This window comes from Pantherophis guttatus, chromosome 6 (genome assembly GCF_059756535.1).
Source record: "Pantherophis guttatus breed Tessera chromosome 6, ASM5975653v1, whole genome shotgun sequence".
Taxonomy (NCBI): domain Eukaryota; kingdom Metazoa; phylum Chordata; class Lepidosauria; order Squamata; family Colubridae; genus Pantherophis; species Pantherophis guttatus.
Window position 1 is genome coordinate 77,270,364 of NC_142068.1, and position 17,700 is coordinate 77,288,063.

The 17,700-nt window shown below is 39.2% G+C and overlaps 1 protein-coding gene across 12 annotated transcripts in view; it reads left to right on the top strand.

The window, feature by feature from the left end:
* Positions 1–17,353, top strand: part of PALD1 (phosphatase domain containing paladin 1) — a 150,639-nt gene extending 133,286 nt beyond the window's left edge. For all 12 annotated transcript variants that reach the window (XM_034426020.3, XM_087871785.1, XM_034426015.3 and 9 more), the window contains one exon: positions 16,997–17,353. In XM_034426020.3, coding sequence (XP_034281911.2) covers positions 16,997–17,146 — 150 coding nt within the window. In that variant the 3' untranslated portion in view covers positions 17,147–17,353. The remainder of the gene's footprint in view (positions 1–16,996) is intronic.
* Positions 17,354–17,700: the final 347 nt, after the last annotated feature.

The following is a 17,700-nucleotide window of genomic DNA, read 5'->3' on the forward strand; positions in this document are numbered from 1 at the left end:
GCCTCATGACATTTACTTTAGTTATGTTTTAGAGCTACTGTTTACTTGCTAAAATAGAAACACTTTGTGCTGGAAGGAAGCCATTTATTTCTAGTCCCTTATACCTCTATCATGTTCTTCCCACCAGACATTTCCATTTGGGGCTTCTTCTGATTACGTTCTCGATTTATCCTCCATTGGTCCTATGCTCTGGTGTCTATGCCTCCCACACAACGGCCCATCCCTGTTTTCTCCAGAATCCCCCAAAATTGCTTTCATATGCTTTCCCTCCTGTCAATCCTTTTAAGACATCCCTGGCTGTCACATCTAAAATCTAATTTTGTCCTGGAAAGAAAGAATTGTGGTTTGTCCGCAAATGAACTTGTTGGTGTTTCAGTGTCTACTTTCCTATTGTTTCACCGTATGGCTTAGAAAATGCAAAATACCTGACCCAAACTTGCTAAGCTTTTGTTTCAAAGCTAATTTCCGTTGGTATTGCTATTCTATTCTTTTCCTTTTGTGTCCAACAAAAAGTACAAACAGAAACGACAAATTAAAAATAACCTGGATGACAAAGTAACATGCATTCTATTAAGTCAGAAAGAGCCTCTTCCTAGGGTAAATATGTATCTTGAATCTAAGTAGTTTTTTCAAGGTTGAACAATAATGTTTGCTTAATAAATCTGTGTAATAGTAAATTCCAACGTTTTAGTAAATTTAGACCATAATGATCTTTGTAAAACTACTTTAGCAATCAGATGTCAAACCAAAGCAGTATTAGTAAAATAAGTCAATACCACATTGAAGTATCTTCTCATCCATTTTGCATTTGTTGCATAATAAACTTGACCAGCCCTTTAAAATCATCTGGAGACTCCTTCAATCATGAAAACATCCTTTTCTTGGATTAATTTCTTCTAAAGAATATAAGAAAGGCATGTAATATTAAGATGCTTTTTTCATCCTTCTATTATTATAGTTAAAGGGACACATTGGCTCAGTGGCTAAGACGCTGAGCTTGTCGATCGAAAGGTTCAGCGGTTCGAATCCCTTGTGGTGTGTAACGGAGTGAGCTCCCATTATTTGTCCCAGCTTCTGCCAACCTAGCAGTTCGAAAGCACGTAAAAAATGCAAGTAGAAAAATAGGGACCACCTTTGGTAGGAAGGTAACAGCATGCACCTTTGCACCTTTGGCGTTTAGTCATGCTGGCCACATGACCACAGAGACGTCTTCGGACAGCACTGGCTCTCAACTTTTGAAATGGAGATGAGCACCACCCCCTAGAGTCGGGAACGACTATCACATATGTGTGAGGGAAACCTTTACCCATTATTATAATAAAAGCTAACTAGTTATCACAAATGTATTACAAGTTGCTAAGATCTACCTTTTAAAAAAGGTAAAGATTCCTCTCGCACACATGTGCTAGTTGTTCCTGACTCTAGGGTGTGGTGCTCATCTCCGATTTCAAAGCTCTACCTTAGTGATAGCCTTGAATTGTTTATTTTAAAAGAGCATAGCTATAGGATTTATCTAAGGCACATCCCCATACAAATAGTAATTCAGTCATGCCAAACAATAAACAATGTTTTAGTTGAATATAGAGCCATTTTATACCAGTCTCTGGAATTATTTCAAAGAAATCACATAATAAGTTCCTAATTGTGCATGGAATAGATTTTTAACCTTTTTTGGTCACCAAATAGTTTCTATTAATCTATTTTCCAACATTCATGCATAAAATAAAAATATTTTGTATAGACAAAAACAAGGGAACTTTCTACAAATGAGTAGATAAATAACCCTCCATGTCTGTTCTCCAAGGTTTTTTTTTCCCCAAAAAAGAGAGAAAAATGTGACATTTTCTAATTGGCAGAATATTTTATTTTCTCTCTCTCTCTTTTTCTTGGGTGGAATTTTTATTAAAACTTTTAAACAAGAAGATAAAAACTAACCGAAGCTACTATATAGCAAAGAGGAAAAATAAAAAGAAAGCAAAGAGAAAGCCAAAAGTGCCAGAAAAGAAAAAAAATTGAAGAAAAATAGAAAAGAAAGAAAAAAAATAATAACGTGGCTTCCGATATTCTTCACAGCAGTGTACAATAGTGGCCAAAACTGTGGAAACCTTTTGGGGAAAGTATATTTTTGAGGTTGAATGGCTAATAACACCACTTTTTTTTGGAGTTTCAAGATAATCATTTTCCACTGCTGGAATGGTCTGGGAATAGCCCAGACCTTCCTTAACGCAATTGAAAATCTATGGAACCGACTAAAGAAACTTGTTAGTCAGAAGCAACTAAGCAATAAAACCCAGTTAATAGAAGCCATCATTCAATCTTGGTTTCACATTATAACAGCTGCAGAACTAAAAGACTTGGTTCACTCCATGGGAAGATGTTGTAAGGCCGTAATTCATGCTAAAGGTTACCCAACTAAGTATTAACTGACGTGATAATTTTTACATATCTTGTTTTTTCTATGGTGATAATTTTTGTATATCTCATTTTTTCTACATATTTCACTTTTCTTCTTTACACTGTAACTGCTATTCTAATAGCAAATCCTTCATAAAAGATATTGCATTACATTCTTGATTAAATTATCTTTCCATTGATATATAATTTTATGGTACTACTCCAAAAAAAGTGCTGTTATTAGCTATTTTTAGAAAATACACTTTTCCCCAAAGATTTCCACAATTTTGGCCACTAATGTAAGTACAAACGTATTTAGCCTCTCTCTAAAGTTATATCATATTATACTTCTTTCAATAACCTATGCAATCTAATTATCAAAAACATAAACATCATTTTTAAAAATTGCATGCAAAAAGTCCATTAAAAACTTCCAGTTACTTAATAAATGTAGACATGGTCTTTTTCATAATTTATTAAATTGATAAATTTATCCATTTCAGCAGAATCTGTTAACTTCACCAACCATTCCTTCATAGTAGTTGGTATTGAATCTTTCCATCTGTGTACACGTAGAGATCTTGCCAAAGGAAAATTTCTGGCTTCAACTGAATATTGATTTTTAAAATCCTCTGTATCAAAGTATGTATATATAATTTTCTCAAAAATTGCTAATTTGCACATACAGAAACAAATACTTTTGTATTAAGAATTATATTATTTTTTCATCTCCTAAGGATTATTCTATTTGGTATTGTTAGAGCACAGAAAATCTATCTTTGTTCTGAATATGTGCATATATTTTAAAACCAGAGATTTCTCAATAATCCTGTCAATTTATTGTGTAATATTTCTTCCAAAGGGCTATAAGGAATAACATGAGATTAAGTATCCTCAGATTTCTTGCAACACTAACATAAATAATCATTACTCCATCCTTTATGAAACATTCTAGATGGTATTCAGTAAATATAAAAAACAACCTTTTGATGGATTAATTTCAACTTTAAATCATAAGACATAAATTTAGTATTCTTCAAAATGTGATTCCACTGGGTAAAAGTAACTGGAGTTTCCAATTCTTGATTCCAAGATTCCTTTATATTTGTTATAGGTGTTCTTTTAGCTTTTGACAGAAGAAAAAATATTTTTGGATTCTGAAATGGAATTCCTCAATATTAATAACATATCAGGTATTTTAGAAGCTGCTAAAGGTCAGTTATTGGGCTCTCAAAAAATGTTTTAAGTGGATACATCCCAGTTTTGGATTTGATGGCGAGAAAATTCTGTTTGCAGTTGTTGAAAAGGCTTAAAAGTATTATTCAACAATAACTGATCTGTCTAGTTTAATTAATGGCATTTTATGCACATTCTTTACAATACAAAGTTTTAGCACTGATTTTTAGTTTGAAGTTATCCCAAAGAGTTACGTATACGGGATGTTTTGTATCAAACTGAATACCGATCACCTAACAGGACTCAAACACACCTTACTCCTGACAAAGTTGAAAATGCTAAATTAGTTCTAAAAAATGTGTGCTTTACAACTGCCAAGATTTAAATGGATAAATACAATAACATTCCACTTTAGCCCATAATGGCAATTTGTTCACCATCACCACCCAAATTCATTCCAATAAGATACTGAAACTAAAATGAAACTAAAATAGCATATTAAAACTAAAAACTCTAGTAGACTCGAACGTTTTTGTTTAAACAATGGAAATCAAAATACATTTCCACTAAAAAGCAGGAATATTGAAAATCTCATGATTATTGATCATTGTAACTTCAGATAAGTAAAATCTATAGTTGTTTGTATTTTAAAAATCCTTACTATCTTTATTAATCTGCTTGAAATGAGCTACAGATATTAACATAAAATGCCATAATTAAATATGCAAATCTTGAAGTAATATTCCTTTTTGCTGCATTTACCCAAACACATTGGAAATTTTAAACCATTTGCGTCCATCGATTTTCACTGGAGATAAACACTTTGACATATTTAGAACTACAAATGAGGAATGTTTTCTTGGAATAATTCTTTCTGTCTTTTAAAGAATTCAAACCACACTTAAAACCCTAGTTAATTTCCACAGAAACAGTAGAATTGCATGGGAGACATATGGGACTTATTCCAGATAGGCGAACAACGTGATAAAGTATCAAAATAACACCTTTAATGTCACTATATTTTTGTATAGAAAACACATAATTATCAATGAGATATAGCAATTTAATTTGTAAGTAATAGCAGTTTATGTTTAGCCACTATATACTTGCAATGTTTTCTATTTATCCAATGAAGCAGGCAATGACTTCAGCATCCAATAAACAATAAGCAGCTAGAGTATAAGGGACATTCTTGACAGATTCCATTTGTAAGAATTTTTTTCAATCACTGAATTGGTGTACATGCTCAAAAATCAGAACTGGAGCAAAACCTCCTCAAATTCACTTCATATATAATAATATAATCCATATGTGATTTACCAGATTGATTTTTTGGATAGTTTTTTAGACCCATCTATAATTTAATCCAGGGCTAAAAACTTTAGTTCTGTGGTGAATCACTGCAAACCGAGGCCTCTGCATTTCATTTCATGCGGCAAATTATCTTTGTCACTTTTCCTATATTGTGGTCAATATCGTCCTATCAGAGTGTGGGAAGAAAAGAACTTACATGAGATCAGTTTTTCCTCCTTTCCAGCAAGAAAGGTAATGATTCATATGGATATCTCCTAAAGCAGAGAATACAATCCACATCTTAGAAAGTTTCAATATTTGAGGGGCTGCCACAAAGAAGAGGGGTGTCAATCCATTCTCCAAAGTACCTGAAGACAGGACAGGAAACAACAGATGGAAATTTATCAGGGAGAGAAGCAACCTAGAACTAAGGAGAAATTTCCTGACAGTGAGAACAATTAACCAGACTTGCCTCCAGTAGCTCTGGGTGTTCCATCACTGGAGATTTTTAAAAGTTGGAGAGACATTTGTCTGAAATAGTATAGGGTCTCCTGCTTGAGCAGGGGATTGGACTAGAAGACCTCCAAAGTCCCTTCCAACTTTGTTATTCTTTGAGCCATCCTTTTCAAATCTGAATGCTTCCTATTGTGCAGGGGTGGGATTCAGCCTATTCGGTCCGATTCGGGTGAGCCAGTTGTTCCGACGATCAGCTGAGAGTGAACCGGTTCGCTCCGACCGTCAGCTTGGGCCCGCCCTCCCGCCCCTGCGCTATACCTATCTTTATTTCGTTCGTTTGAAGCCCAGCTGATTGGCAGAGCGGATTGCCATGCCTCAGCTATTTTTAGTGCTTTTAACACTGCTTGTAATGGTCTTTTCTAATGGACTGCGCAGCACACTCAGTGAACTGGTTGTTACACCGGTTGAATCCCACTACTGCTATTGTGCCCAGGTACAATTTTTATACAGTCTTGAGCTAACAACAGAATCCAGAGATCATGTTGAGGAAATTTGGACTAGAGGGAGAGGGAGAAGGAAAATAATAGGTCATGAGATTTCTCCTGAAATTCCTCCACACAGAAGGACTGTGTGACTCTGGCTGTTTTTACCGGAGTTACAACTGACCACTATACATGGTGTATCTTATCTGATATTTGCATTCCTCTTTATTTCCGATTCCAGCTTCCCATTCTTCCTCCCCACAAGATTAGCACGCATCAATAAGGGAAATTCTTCAGCTTGTTGGAAGTATAAGACGCCTTCAGGGGATTTCTACCATATGTGGTGGGAATGCCCAAAGGCAAAAAAATATTGGAATTTAATAAAGAGTTGGCTTGAAGAAATTCTATTAATAAATATAGAAGCCAAGCCGGAATTTTTCCTTTTGGGAATGACAGAGGGTAAATATAAGAAAGATATAAATTATTATTGCATATACTCGCAGCGGCACGGATAGCCTTTGCTCAAAAGTGGAAAAAGAAAGATACCCCAACTGTAGAGGAAATATTACTAAAAATTCTTAACTGCACAGAAATGGACAGACTTACCTTGGAGCTCAAGGATAAATGTGAAACACAGTAGTATATAATCTGGAAAATTTTTTACGAATGGCTAGATAAAAGGAGGATAGCCGAGACAAGGGTGTAGTGTTGGATGAGAAATATATACATTACGATGGATAAATATGTATGTAAATTGCATAAATAGGTACAGGTATAGATTAATAGACAAGTATGTATAATTGTGTAGAAATATGATATAGATTGTTAGTATGATGTTATATATAAATAACGTATAAGGTTAAACGAATTATATTTTAATAATAACTTTAACATAATTTGTATTAGTTTAAAGTGTTGGAAGATATTTAGAACCAGTGATGTCACATCTATGTCCGATGTTTTTAATTTTGAATGATTAATAAAAAACTTTTTAAAATTAAAAAAAAAAAGATATTTTTAGAAACTTTTATTTTTCCTATCTATTTAGATCATTGTTATTGCAGGTAGATTTGTCTATTTTGAAGGAGGCGCATCGCTAAATGTGACTATTTAAGACAGTTAAATTTTTCTCTCTCTGTTGTTATCCTTCTGCTGAAGGCACACCCTCCTAGTCTTGAGATGAGTTGGTCATACTGTAGCTTTTGAACAAATAGGAAGGGAAGTGATTCAACTCTTCAAAGCTAAATTAGATTACAGTCCCTAGAGCAGGCATGCAATAAGTGTACTCTCTGGGAAATAAAAACATCACTTTTTTCCCAGATCCCTATAGATGTAGGGAGAGGGGGGAGGGAGGACTCATCCGCATCCCAGAATAAGTACTGGTCCTATTTTTAGAACACAGTCCTTGGTACACAAGAAAAGCATTGTGTGGCCCCCAAGGAAGCTTTGCGCTCTGCTGTCTTGAGATGAGCTCATATTAAGAAAACCATTGCTGGTTTTGACAGTGAGTTTTAGAATCTCTCCTCCTCCCCACAAGCCCTTAATAAGCATCGAAAGTATCTTTCTTTGCTGCGTTATTTTGCACAAAAGATCTTTTGATGTCTTTGTTTCATTGCATCTTTGGCTTTCTTCTCTCTTTTATCCATGATCCCTGTTGTCAGCCCCATCCTTCAACTTGGAAAACTTGTGTGGAAGCAACAGGGGTGGTCCTTGTCTCCTGCTTTTTCTCTTTTTGCTCCTAATTTGAAAGGTTTTTTTTATGTGCAGGGAATTGCGGAGACAACTAGAATAGAATAGAATAGAATAGAATAGAATAGAATAGAATAGAATAGAATAGAATAGAATAGAATAGAATAGAATAGAATAGAATAGAATAGAATTCTTTATTGACCAAGTGTGATTGGACACACAAGGAATTTGTCTTTGGTACATATGCTCACAGTGTACACAAAAAGAAAAGATACATTTGTCAACAATCATAAGGTACAACACTTAATGATAGTCATAGGGTACAAATAAGCAATCAAATCGTGCTAGGAAACAATCAATATCAATCGTAAGGATACCAGCAACAAGGTTACAGTCATAAGTGGGAGGAGATGGGTGATAGGAACGATGAGAAGATTAATAATGCAGACTTAGTAACTAGTTTGACAGCGTTGACGGAATTATTTGTTTATGTGATGGCATTCGGGAAAAAGCTGTCCTTGTGTCTAGTTGTTCTGGTGTGCAGTGCTCTATAGCGTCGTTTTGAGGGTAGGAGTTGAAACAGTTTATCTCCAGGATGCGAGGGGTCTGTAAATATTTTCCCAGCCCTCTTTTTGACTCGTGCAGTATACAGGTCCTCAATGGAAGGCAGGTTGGTAGTAATTGTTTTTTCTGCAGTTCTAATTATCCTCTGAAGTCTGTGCCTGTCTTGTTGGGTTGCAGAACCAAACCAGACAGTTATAGAGGTGCAGTTGACAGACTCAATAATTCCTCTGTAGAACTGTATCAGCAACTCCTTGGGCAGTTTGAGCTTTCGGAATTGGCGCAGAAAGAACATTCTTTGTTGTGCTTTTTTGATGATGTTTTTGATGTTAGGTGTCCATTTTAAGTCTTGAGAGATACGTTGGGAGAAACATGTGTTTACAAAGTTTAATCCACCAGAGATGTAAGAGGGCAGGATGATGTTTTCTGTTACAAGCATAGTTATTCTATGTGGGACAACTATGCACCAGTATTTCATGAAGAAAATGCATATAATGTGGAGATTATCGCTGCATTTGTACATGGACTGGAAGTTCTGTTCACAAGTTACACACGATCTTTGTTAAATATTTTTATGAAATAGTTTGTGAATTGAGGTCATGTTAAATAGTTGAGTCTTCATTGTAGAACAGTAATGTAGAACTATTGTCATAGTTTTACATTACTGAAGAACTGAAAGCAACATCTATGGTTTATCCACTCTTATTTCACTTTCATAGGAACCCTGTGCACCTCTCCACATAGCACTTAGCAATAGCAATTAGACTTATATCCCGCTTCATAGTGCTTCGCAGCCCTCTCTAAGCGGTTTACAGAGTCAGCCTCTTGCCCTCAAAAATCTGACTTCTTATTTTACCAACCTTGGAAGGCTGGAAGGCTGAGTCAACCTTGAGCCAGTCAGGATCAAACTCCTGACTGTGCGCAGAGCTAACCTGCACCACCACAGCTCTTAATATACACCCATTACAGTCATTTTAGGGCGGTGTCTACTAAAATGCACCCACAATTTCAAATAAAGGTAGTCCTTGACTTAACAAGTGACTATTTGAAATTACGATGGCACTGAAAAAAATTACGTATGACTGGTTTTCATACCTATGACCGTTGCAGCATCCCCATAGTCATGTGATCAAAATTTGGGCACTTGGCAACCATGGCTGGCTGAGAAATCCTGGGAGTTGAAGTCCACAGGACTTAAAGTTGCCAAGTTTGGAGATTTTAAGGGATACCATTTGGATTCCTACCTACTTCAGAAGGATAAAGAGCCAATGTGGAGAAACTAACAAAGGCTATAGCTGTGAGACTTGTTTCAATGAATATTAGGTAGTATATGAGTTTTATCTCCTCCTTCTAGCTCTGTATTTTCTAATGGACTGTAGCTCACCAAAGCCATTCCATCACTGGAGGTTTTTAGGAAGAGACTGGACAGCCATTTGTCCGGAACAATATAGGGCCGTGATGGCGAACCTATGGCACGCGTGCCACAGGTGGCACGCGGAGCCATATCAGTGGGCATATGAGCATTGCCCTAGTTCAGCTCCAGCGTGTGCCAGCTGATTTTCGGGCCTTCCAGGCGCACCGGAAGTCAGCAAATGGGCCGTTTCCGACCTCCGGAGGGCCTCTGGGCAGATGGGGAAGGCCGTCTTCACCCACCCCAGGCTAAGAAAGCCTCTGGAGCCTGGGGAGGGCAAAAAACAGGCCTACCGGGCCCACCGGGCCATCACGTGCCAAAGGGGTGGGAGTGTGTGGGGGGTCATGCACGCATGCGGGGGGGGCGCATTGAATTATGTGTGTGGGCATGCGCGCACGACCCCCCTCCACTGTGCTCCCCCCACTTTTGGCACGTGACGGCAAAAAGGTTCGCCATCCCTGATATAGGATCTCCTGCTTGAGCAGGGAGTTGGACTAGAAGACTTCCCAAGGTCTCTTCCAACCCCATTATTCTATGTTGTATCTCTCCCTCTATCTGAGATCATTTTCATTGAAGATGTCCAGTCATCCCAGCTGCAGAGCATCTGTTCTTCCACCAAGCTCTCTGTTTATTCCTTTCCAGTCAAAACATAACAACAGCTAAAGGGGGATTGGTAAAGGACCAGCCAAGGGTGGAATCGGTTTGATTTAAAATGGAATTTGCAAAATAAAAATTAGCATTATCAACTTCTGTTGGATTTCAGGCATTCAAGTAAGAGTCCACAAAGAGTCCCCACCCTCAGAAACACCTGCATCCTTTAATAAGATCCATTGGATGCTCCAGTGGCTTAAATGACTCTTAATAGGCTTAACAGCCCTCAAAATGTAGCTCTGGTGATTAACTTTACAGTGGAATCGCCCAGCAGAAGTACCAAGCAAATAATGACTTGGAATGGGAGAAGGTGAGCGGGCAGCAAAGGGGTTGCTTAAACGCATTTTATCTGTTCCCTTGAGATTAGCCTCTCGACTTTTCTTGCTTGTGTAAGCTGTAAAGAGCCCCTTCCTGGTATGCATGGTGGGAAAGCTTCATCTCCTCTCGGTCTCAGTTAGCTTTGCAAATTCATCTTGGCATGTCTGATCTCCTTGGTGAGAGATGAAAGAGGAATCTGCCAGCTGTGGTTACAATCACAGTCTGGCTATTCTTGATTAAAGAGAGTTGCTGGAAAATGACATTAACCCAGTGGGTGGAAGAGAGATGGGACTGAAATGCATTCAGGTCAGAAACGTACTGCACGAAAGGGGTTGAGCAGGGAGTTAGAAGGTTCTCTGCACACATTTATCCTGCTCTTGGGGGGTAGGGGGAAGAGCGTATTGTGCCATAGAACAGATTGTGTAAAGGGCACAACTGTTTTGCCGACTGCTATGGAAACTTTTTTTCCCCCCTATTGTGAAAAATTTCTGGAAGCCATGTTGTAATCCATATTGGGAGTCACGCCTCCAATCTCCTGATTCATTAAGTATATAGGATAGGATAGGATAGGATAGGATAGGATAGGATAGGATAGGATAGGATAGGATAGGATAGGATAGGATAGGATAGGATAGGATAGGATAGAATAGAATAGAATAGAATAGAATAGAATAGAATAGAATAGAATAACAGTTGGAAGAGACCTTGGAGGTCTTCTAGTCCAACCCCCTGCTTAGGCAGGAAACCCTACACCACTTCAGACAAATGGTTATCCAATATCTTCTTAAAAACTTCCAGTGTTGGAGCATTCACAACTTCTGGAGGCAAGTTGTTCCACTGATTAATTGTTCTAACTGTCAGGAAATTTGTCCTTAGTTTTAAGTTGCTTCTCTCCTTGGGTGAGAATTTCCACCCGTTGCTTCTTGTCCTACCCTCGGGTGCTTTGGAGAATAGCTTGACTCCCTCTTCTTTGTGGCATCCCCTGAGATATTGGAACACTGCTATCATGTCACCCCTAGTCCTTCTTTTCATCAGACTAGACATACCCGGTTCCTGCAACCGTTCTTTATATGATTTAGCCTCCAGCCCCCTAATCATCTTTGTTGCTCTTCTCTGCACTCTTTCTAGAATCTCCACATATTTTTTACGTCATGGCGACCAAAACTGGATGCAGAATTCCAAGTGTGGCCTTAGCAAGGCATTACAAAGTGGTATTAACACTTCACGTGATCTTGATTCTATCCCTCTGTTTATGCAGCCTAGAACTGTGTTGGCCTTTTTGGCAGCTGCTGCACACAGTTGGCTCATATTTAAATGGTTGTCCACTAGGACTCGAAGATCCCTCTCACAGTTACTACTATTGAGCAAGGTACCACATATAGTGTATCTGTGCATTTTGTTTTTCTTGCCTAAATGTAGAACCTTACTTTTTTCACCATTGAATTTCATTTTGTTAGATAATGCCCAATGTTTAATTTGCCACATCTAACAGATAGGTACGGACTGCTGGTAAGATCCATCCATAAGAACTATGAATACATCTATTTGAGGGTATGGAAATAAAGATCTGGTGGTCTATCTAACTAAGAAGAGGTAAGAGGGTGCTCTTCAGATATTTTAAACATCAATTCCAGTTAGTTGAAGACAGCATTGTAAGTGGCCCAAGAATATCGGGAATTGTACTGCAAAGTACCTGGAATGTACCATTTTACCTCCCCATATATTTCTGGAGTCCTGGGAATATAACATGAAATGCATCATGCACTTTTCTACTCAATCAGTGGCCCCCAACTTTTTACTGTGGGCCCCTTGTTCCCTGCATTCCTTAATGATTATATTTTGTCCTTGATAGTTATTTGCATTTAGCTATTTATGATGATGATGTTGTTTTCCTTTTGTTTGATCTATGCAGCCGAGAGGCTCTTGGCATTAGGGCAAGTTATGAGAACTGTTACGTAAACGAAGAATAAATTTAAGTCAGTTTAACAAGAAAAAAGAATGGTTCATTCCATAAAAAGGAAAACAACAAGACTCTTGTGGCACTTCACAATAACCAATTATGATGATCTAAGTTTCCGTGGAATATAATCCATATATAGGCCTCTGGTTAGGAATTGTAACAATGAGGTTATAGGGAAATGGAATTGCAAGAAATTCAGTGATGAGCATCTTATTAGACATACTGTGTTTTCCCGAAAATAAGACCCTGTCTTATATTTTTTTGAACCCTGAAATAAGTGCTTGGCCTTATTTCAGGGGAAGTATTATTATTTTGGGCCGCATGGAGCAAGATGGGGCTTCTCTTGCTGTCTTACCTGATTTCCAGCTCTGTGTTTAAATATTTTCAGGGAGGACTTATTTTCAGGGGGGGGGGGTTATTTTAGCACATGCGCTCAAAAGCCCGATTGGGTTTATTATCAGGGGAGGTCTTATTTTGGGGAAAACAGGGTAACAGTTTATTGATAAAGTGAGCACTTAAAGTGAGTGCAGTTGAGTTCTTTATTTTCTCACTGATAGGCCCCAGTATGTATGAGTTAGGACGAATATTTCTAGCACCATGTTTCTGAGTGCAAGTTGTCATCAGGGCTGTGTCCTGACTCTGCTATTGTTCACCCTGCTGATCCACGACTATAGTGCAAGTTTTGCTACCAGCTATATTGTGAAGTATGCGGATGATACAACAGTGGTGGGCCTTATTCAGGATGATAATGAAGGCAATTACTGAGAGAAGGTAGGAGGGTTTGATGAACTGAGGGTAATAAAAATAGCCTGGTTTTAAATGTAGGAAAAACAAAAGACATCATAATCATAATCATAATCATAATCATAAAAGAGCCTTGGTAGTACAGTGGTCTAAGGTACCCTGTTATTAAGCTGGTTATTAAGACCAGCTGCCTGCAATTACTGCAGGGTTCGAATCTCGCCAAGGCTCAAGGTTGACTCAGCCTTCCCTCCTTTCTAAGGTAGGTAAAATGAGGACCCGGTTTGTGGGGGCAATAAGCTGACTTTGTATAAATATACAAAAGAATGAAGGCTATTGCTTAGCGCATTGTAAGCCGCCCTGAGTCTCCGGAGAAGGGCGGCATATAAATCAAATTAAAAAAAAAATTTCAACTGTGGAGGCGGTTAGTGGTATCCAATTTCTGGATTCCGTGCAGTTGTTGAGTAGACTACTTGATCGCTCAACAGTGAGACACTGGTGAAGTGGGCACCACAGTGCCTGCATTTTCTGCGTCCTATGAGAAGAACATATCTTCCTTCCCATGTCCTTACCACTTTCTATAGAGGGATGATTAAAAGCATCCTGTCATATTGTAATACTGTGTGGTTTGAACATACATGTATTACAGTTTCAGACAGGAAGATTCTATGTTCCTTGGTCTTCTGGAAACAAGTTTAAGACGCGAGATCTTCTGAGGGACTTTTAGTTAGTTGAGAACATGCAATAAAAATGTTTATATTGCTCCAATGGGGTTGGTAGTTTGGATTTTTATATTTGCTAGCCGATAACCCGGCATTGCCCGGGTATTTATTTATCCCAATTCTGTATTAGACAGGAAGAGCTACTTCAGACCTGAGCCCTGATTTTGACGAGAATTAAATTAGTTAAAAATGTTTTCCCTGTGCCCCCAGAAGCGTCAAGTAAAATGATGCCACCTTGTTGTTTTGCTAGCTGATCCATGATCATTTGCTTTTTTCTGATCTTGATTTAGAAGTGGCTTCTTGCCCACAATATTTGCACTAAGCTGTTTGATATTTGTCCTCAAGAATAATCAAAGTCTTGTTGAAAATGTCCGGACCAAACGTAATTTCTAATATTGGATTTTCCCCCTTACCAGAGGGAGCCCCCTTGTGGAGTACTGTGAAGCCATTACCATGGCAACTCTACTGTGCTGCACAGTAGAAGTCATTTTAAGGCAGTACAGTAGAAGACATTTTAAGGCACAACAGGCTGTATCTTAACAGAACACACACCCTGAGGGGTATTAGGGATGCCTTACCCCCACAGTATTTCTTTCCAGAGAGTAAGTCATCTATGTACCAAGTTTGGTTGAAATTGCTCAAGGCGTTCCAGAGTTATGCTGGAACATACACACACACAGCCATTTTTATATAGAGAAATTATGTCTGTCTACCATAGATATTTGAACATTTGACATTGTTGTATATCATTAGGCTCCTGTAGGCTCCTGAGAGTCAGGTGGCAGCAGTGATAGACATCTTTTCAATAATCATGATGTCAGCCATGCCAAGCCAAATTCTGATCAACAAATTGTGCATTCATGATTGGAATCCACTCAAAGATGCATAGATATATACACATCTAGGCAACTAAAGTAGTTTAAATAGACTTTTTTTTTTAGTCTGCAGATCTTTTTTCCTTAATGACATAAATTTTTTGGGGGGATGCTGTCTTGTCAGAGACATGCTTTGCAAAGTAGCTTCAAAGATTTGGTTGAGAGGGGCCTGTCAATAACAGTTACAGGGGACATAATAAGGACTGTATTTTGAATTATTTGGTAAGAGAAAAATGTAAACATATTCCTATTTGTCTTCTTCCAGCATATTTAGATGAAAGAGTCTCCCAAATTGTTTTTGGATTACTTTTGTACTTACTTGATGTGGGCTGGGCGGGAAATATACTTTTATAAACCATTGCTATTACATTTTTTCCATTTGTTTTGCCACACCATCTATCTTCTTAAAGCTGGACTGAAGGATGCCTATAAAGAGAGACAAATAACTGGATAACTGCAAATATACATTTAATTTCATTAATTGCTTTTAAAACATCGAACTAAATTAAATTTTAGGTCCTTTTGCAAGCCTTTTAATCCTACTGGGTTGATACAAGCCCCCAGTTTACAGAGATTATGGAGGAAAAGAGAGGCCCACGGCTTCCCCGTTGATTTTGCTAGTTGAGAAGATCTTCTCTTATGCCTTCCACTCAAAGGGATCCTTTGCAGTTTGTTTTGTGGAGGCAAATATGTGACTTGGCATTCATGACAGGCTTCCTTGGCCTGGATCCTTCACTGTAAGCATCATCAGTTGAGCTTTTCTTGAGGAAGGACTTCTATGAGTTCAAAAAAGGGGCATTGCGTGTGGAGCCCTGCCTGGACAAGCGACCTTCTCTTTTCGTCTCACTGATTTGTTGGATGGGGAAATAGTCCTTTGGGCCAGGCAGGGAGTTACTACAGGGATAAGCTTCTGTCCCTGCTCTCCCAACACACGCAACATTGTCAAATTGCACCCACTAGCTCAGCGGTCACCAACTGGTGGTCCATGAAAAAATTTTGGTGGCCTGCAGAAAAATTATTTGCATTTTTTATATTGCACTAAATCAGGGGTCCTCACACTAGGACCCCTGGGCTGGATACGTGCAATAAAAATTGTGTTTCTGCAGAGAGTCTCCCCCTTCGGAATCTTCATGTATGGGTCGAGGGGGACAGAAATCCCGACTTGGGGTCTGCTTCAGGCTTCTGGTGCGGGGCTTTGGGCGAAGGCTGGAGGGAAGTGCTGCTGGTGGCAAAGAGCCGGAGAGCCTTGTTCCAGTGGGACTGTATCATGGCCTGGAACTGGCTGACAATCTCAGCCCGCTGAGCCTCCAGGCGCCGGTACCTGGCCTTGCACTCCCGCAGGTCTTCCCTCTGCTTGGAAAGCTTTTGCTCGTAGTCCTCAGTGAGGTGCTTCTACTGAGCCTCCTTCTCAGTCAGATCCAATTTGAACTGAACTGTTTTGCCAACTCTTTCTCATGGTGGCTGCTTAGTTCCAAAAACTGCTTCCTTTTGGGGCCCTAAGGAAACCGGTGGGAAGGGGAGGAGTGGCTGGGAGGGGAGAGGCGAGTAGAGGTTGGCGAGGCGCTCCTCAATGTGAGTGACATCAAGTTGGCCACGCCTACCCAGTCACATGACCACCTAGCTACGCCAACCCAGCCAGTCATTAGACAGATCCTATTAGAGGTCCACAGGATTTAAAATTATGAATTTAGTGGTCCCTGAGGTCAAAAAGGTTGGGGATCCCTGCACTAGCTCAAGCTGTCCGAGATCTCAGTCCCTGTGAATCAAAGTGTGTGAATGTCTGGCTGGAAAATGCATAGATTGGATTATTGCAAATATATCTTAAAGTACTTTAGAAAATGAGTTTCCTCTTTTGTGCATGCTGTTATATAGGCAGTCCTCCACTTACGACCACAATTGAACCCAACATTCCTGTTGCTAAGCTAAGCAACAAGAAAGTTATTAAGTGAGCTGAGCCCTCATTTTGTGACTTTTCTTGCCACAGTGAATCATTGCAGTTGTTAGAGTCAGATGGTCGCTAATGACCCCGGGACACTGGAACTGTCATAAATATCTGCCAGTTGCCAAAGCATCTGAATTTTGATCACGTGATTCTGGGGATGCTGCAATGGCCATAAGTGTGAAAAACGGTCATTTTGAACGGTCACCAAATGAAAGGTTGTAAGTCGAGGACTATCTGTAGTTTTTAAAAAAATCCTCTTAAAATCATGGTTCTCGCTGTGTGTTCCCTTCGCTCCCAATCCCTGATTTGTTTTTCTGCCTTCCAGGTGGCGGCCAAGGCGGGCGTCTATGAGATCCTGAACCAGCTGGCCTTTTCTGAATTTGAAACTCTGGACAGCCAGCCGCTCTGCCAGCTTCGCTATCGCTGGCAGGAGCAAAGCCGTAGTATCCTGCCCTTCCGAGGAGAGTTCATTTAGGACCCAACGTTATTCAGGACCTGGAGGACTGCAGCACTTCTCCAGATGTTCTTCTACATCACCACCTTTCTCTGTTTTTTCTGAAGCTTATGAAATACCTGCCTTTAAGAAGGATTGTGTGCCCAAGAAAAAGAAGTTAAATGGCCTTGAAGACATTTTTAGGGTTTCCCCCTCCACCCCAGGTAGAATAAAATAAATTTAAATAAAGCAGATACTCTATACCTTCTCTTGGTCCCCAGGGTGCCACAAAAGACTTTTTCCGAGGACTTGATGCCCAAGGTAACTTGTATATTATGTATATGCAGAAGTAGGAAACGTTTAATGGGCACTTCCGTGTGGCTTAAGTATTTCTTGCGTTTGACTCGCCTTGTTTTGTTATGATGATGCCGATGGACATTTATGATACTTTAATTGGTAATCACCATTGTTGGGACAGTTGTACTGGGCCAAGGATGGGAGAAGGTTGCCTACGCTGCCCAATGTGGACCTTTCACTGCATGCCTAAGAGGATACTGAAATTTCTAGGATGTCTGGAATTACACACACACACACAC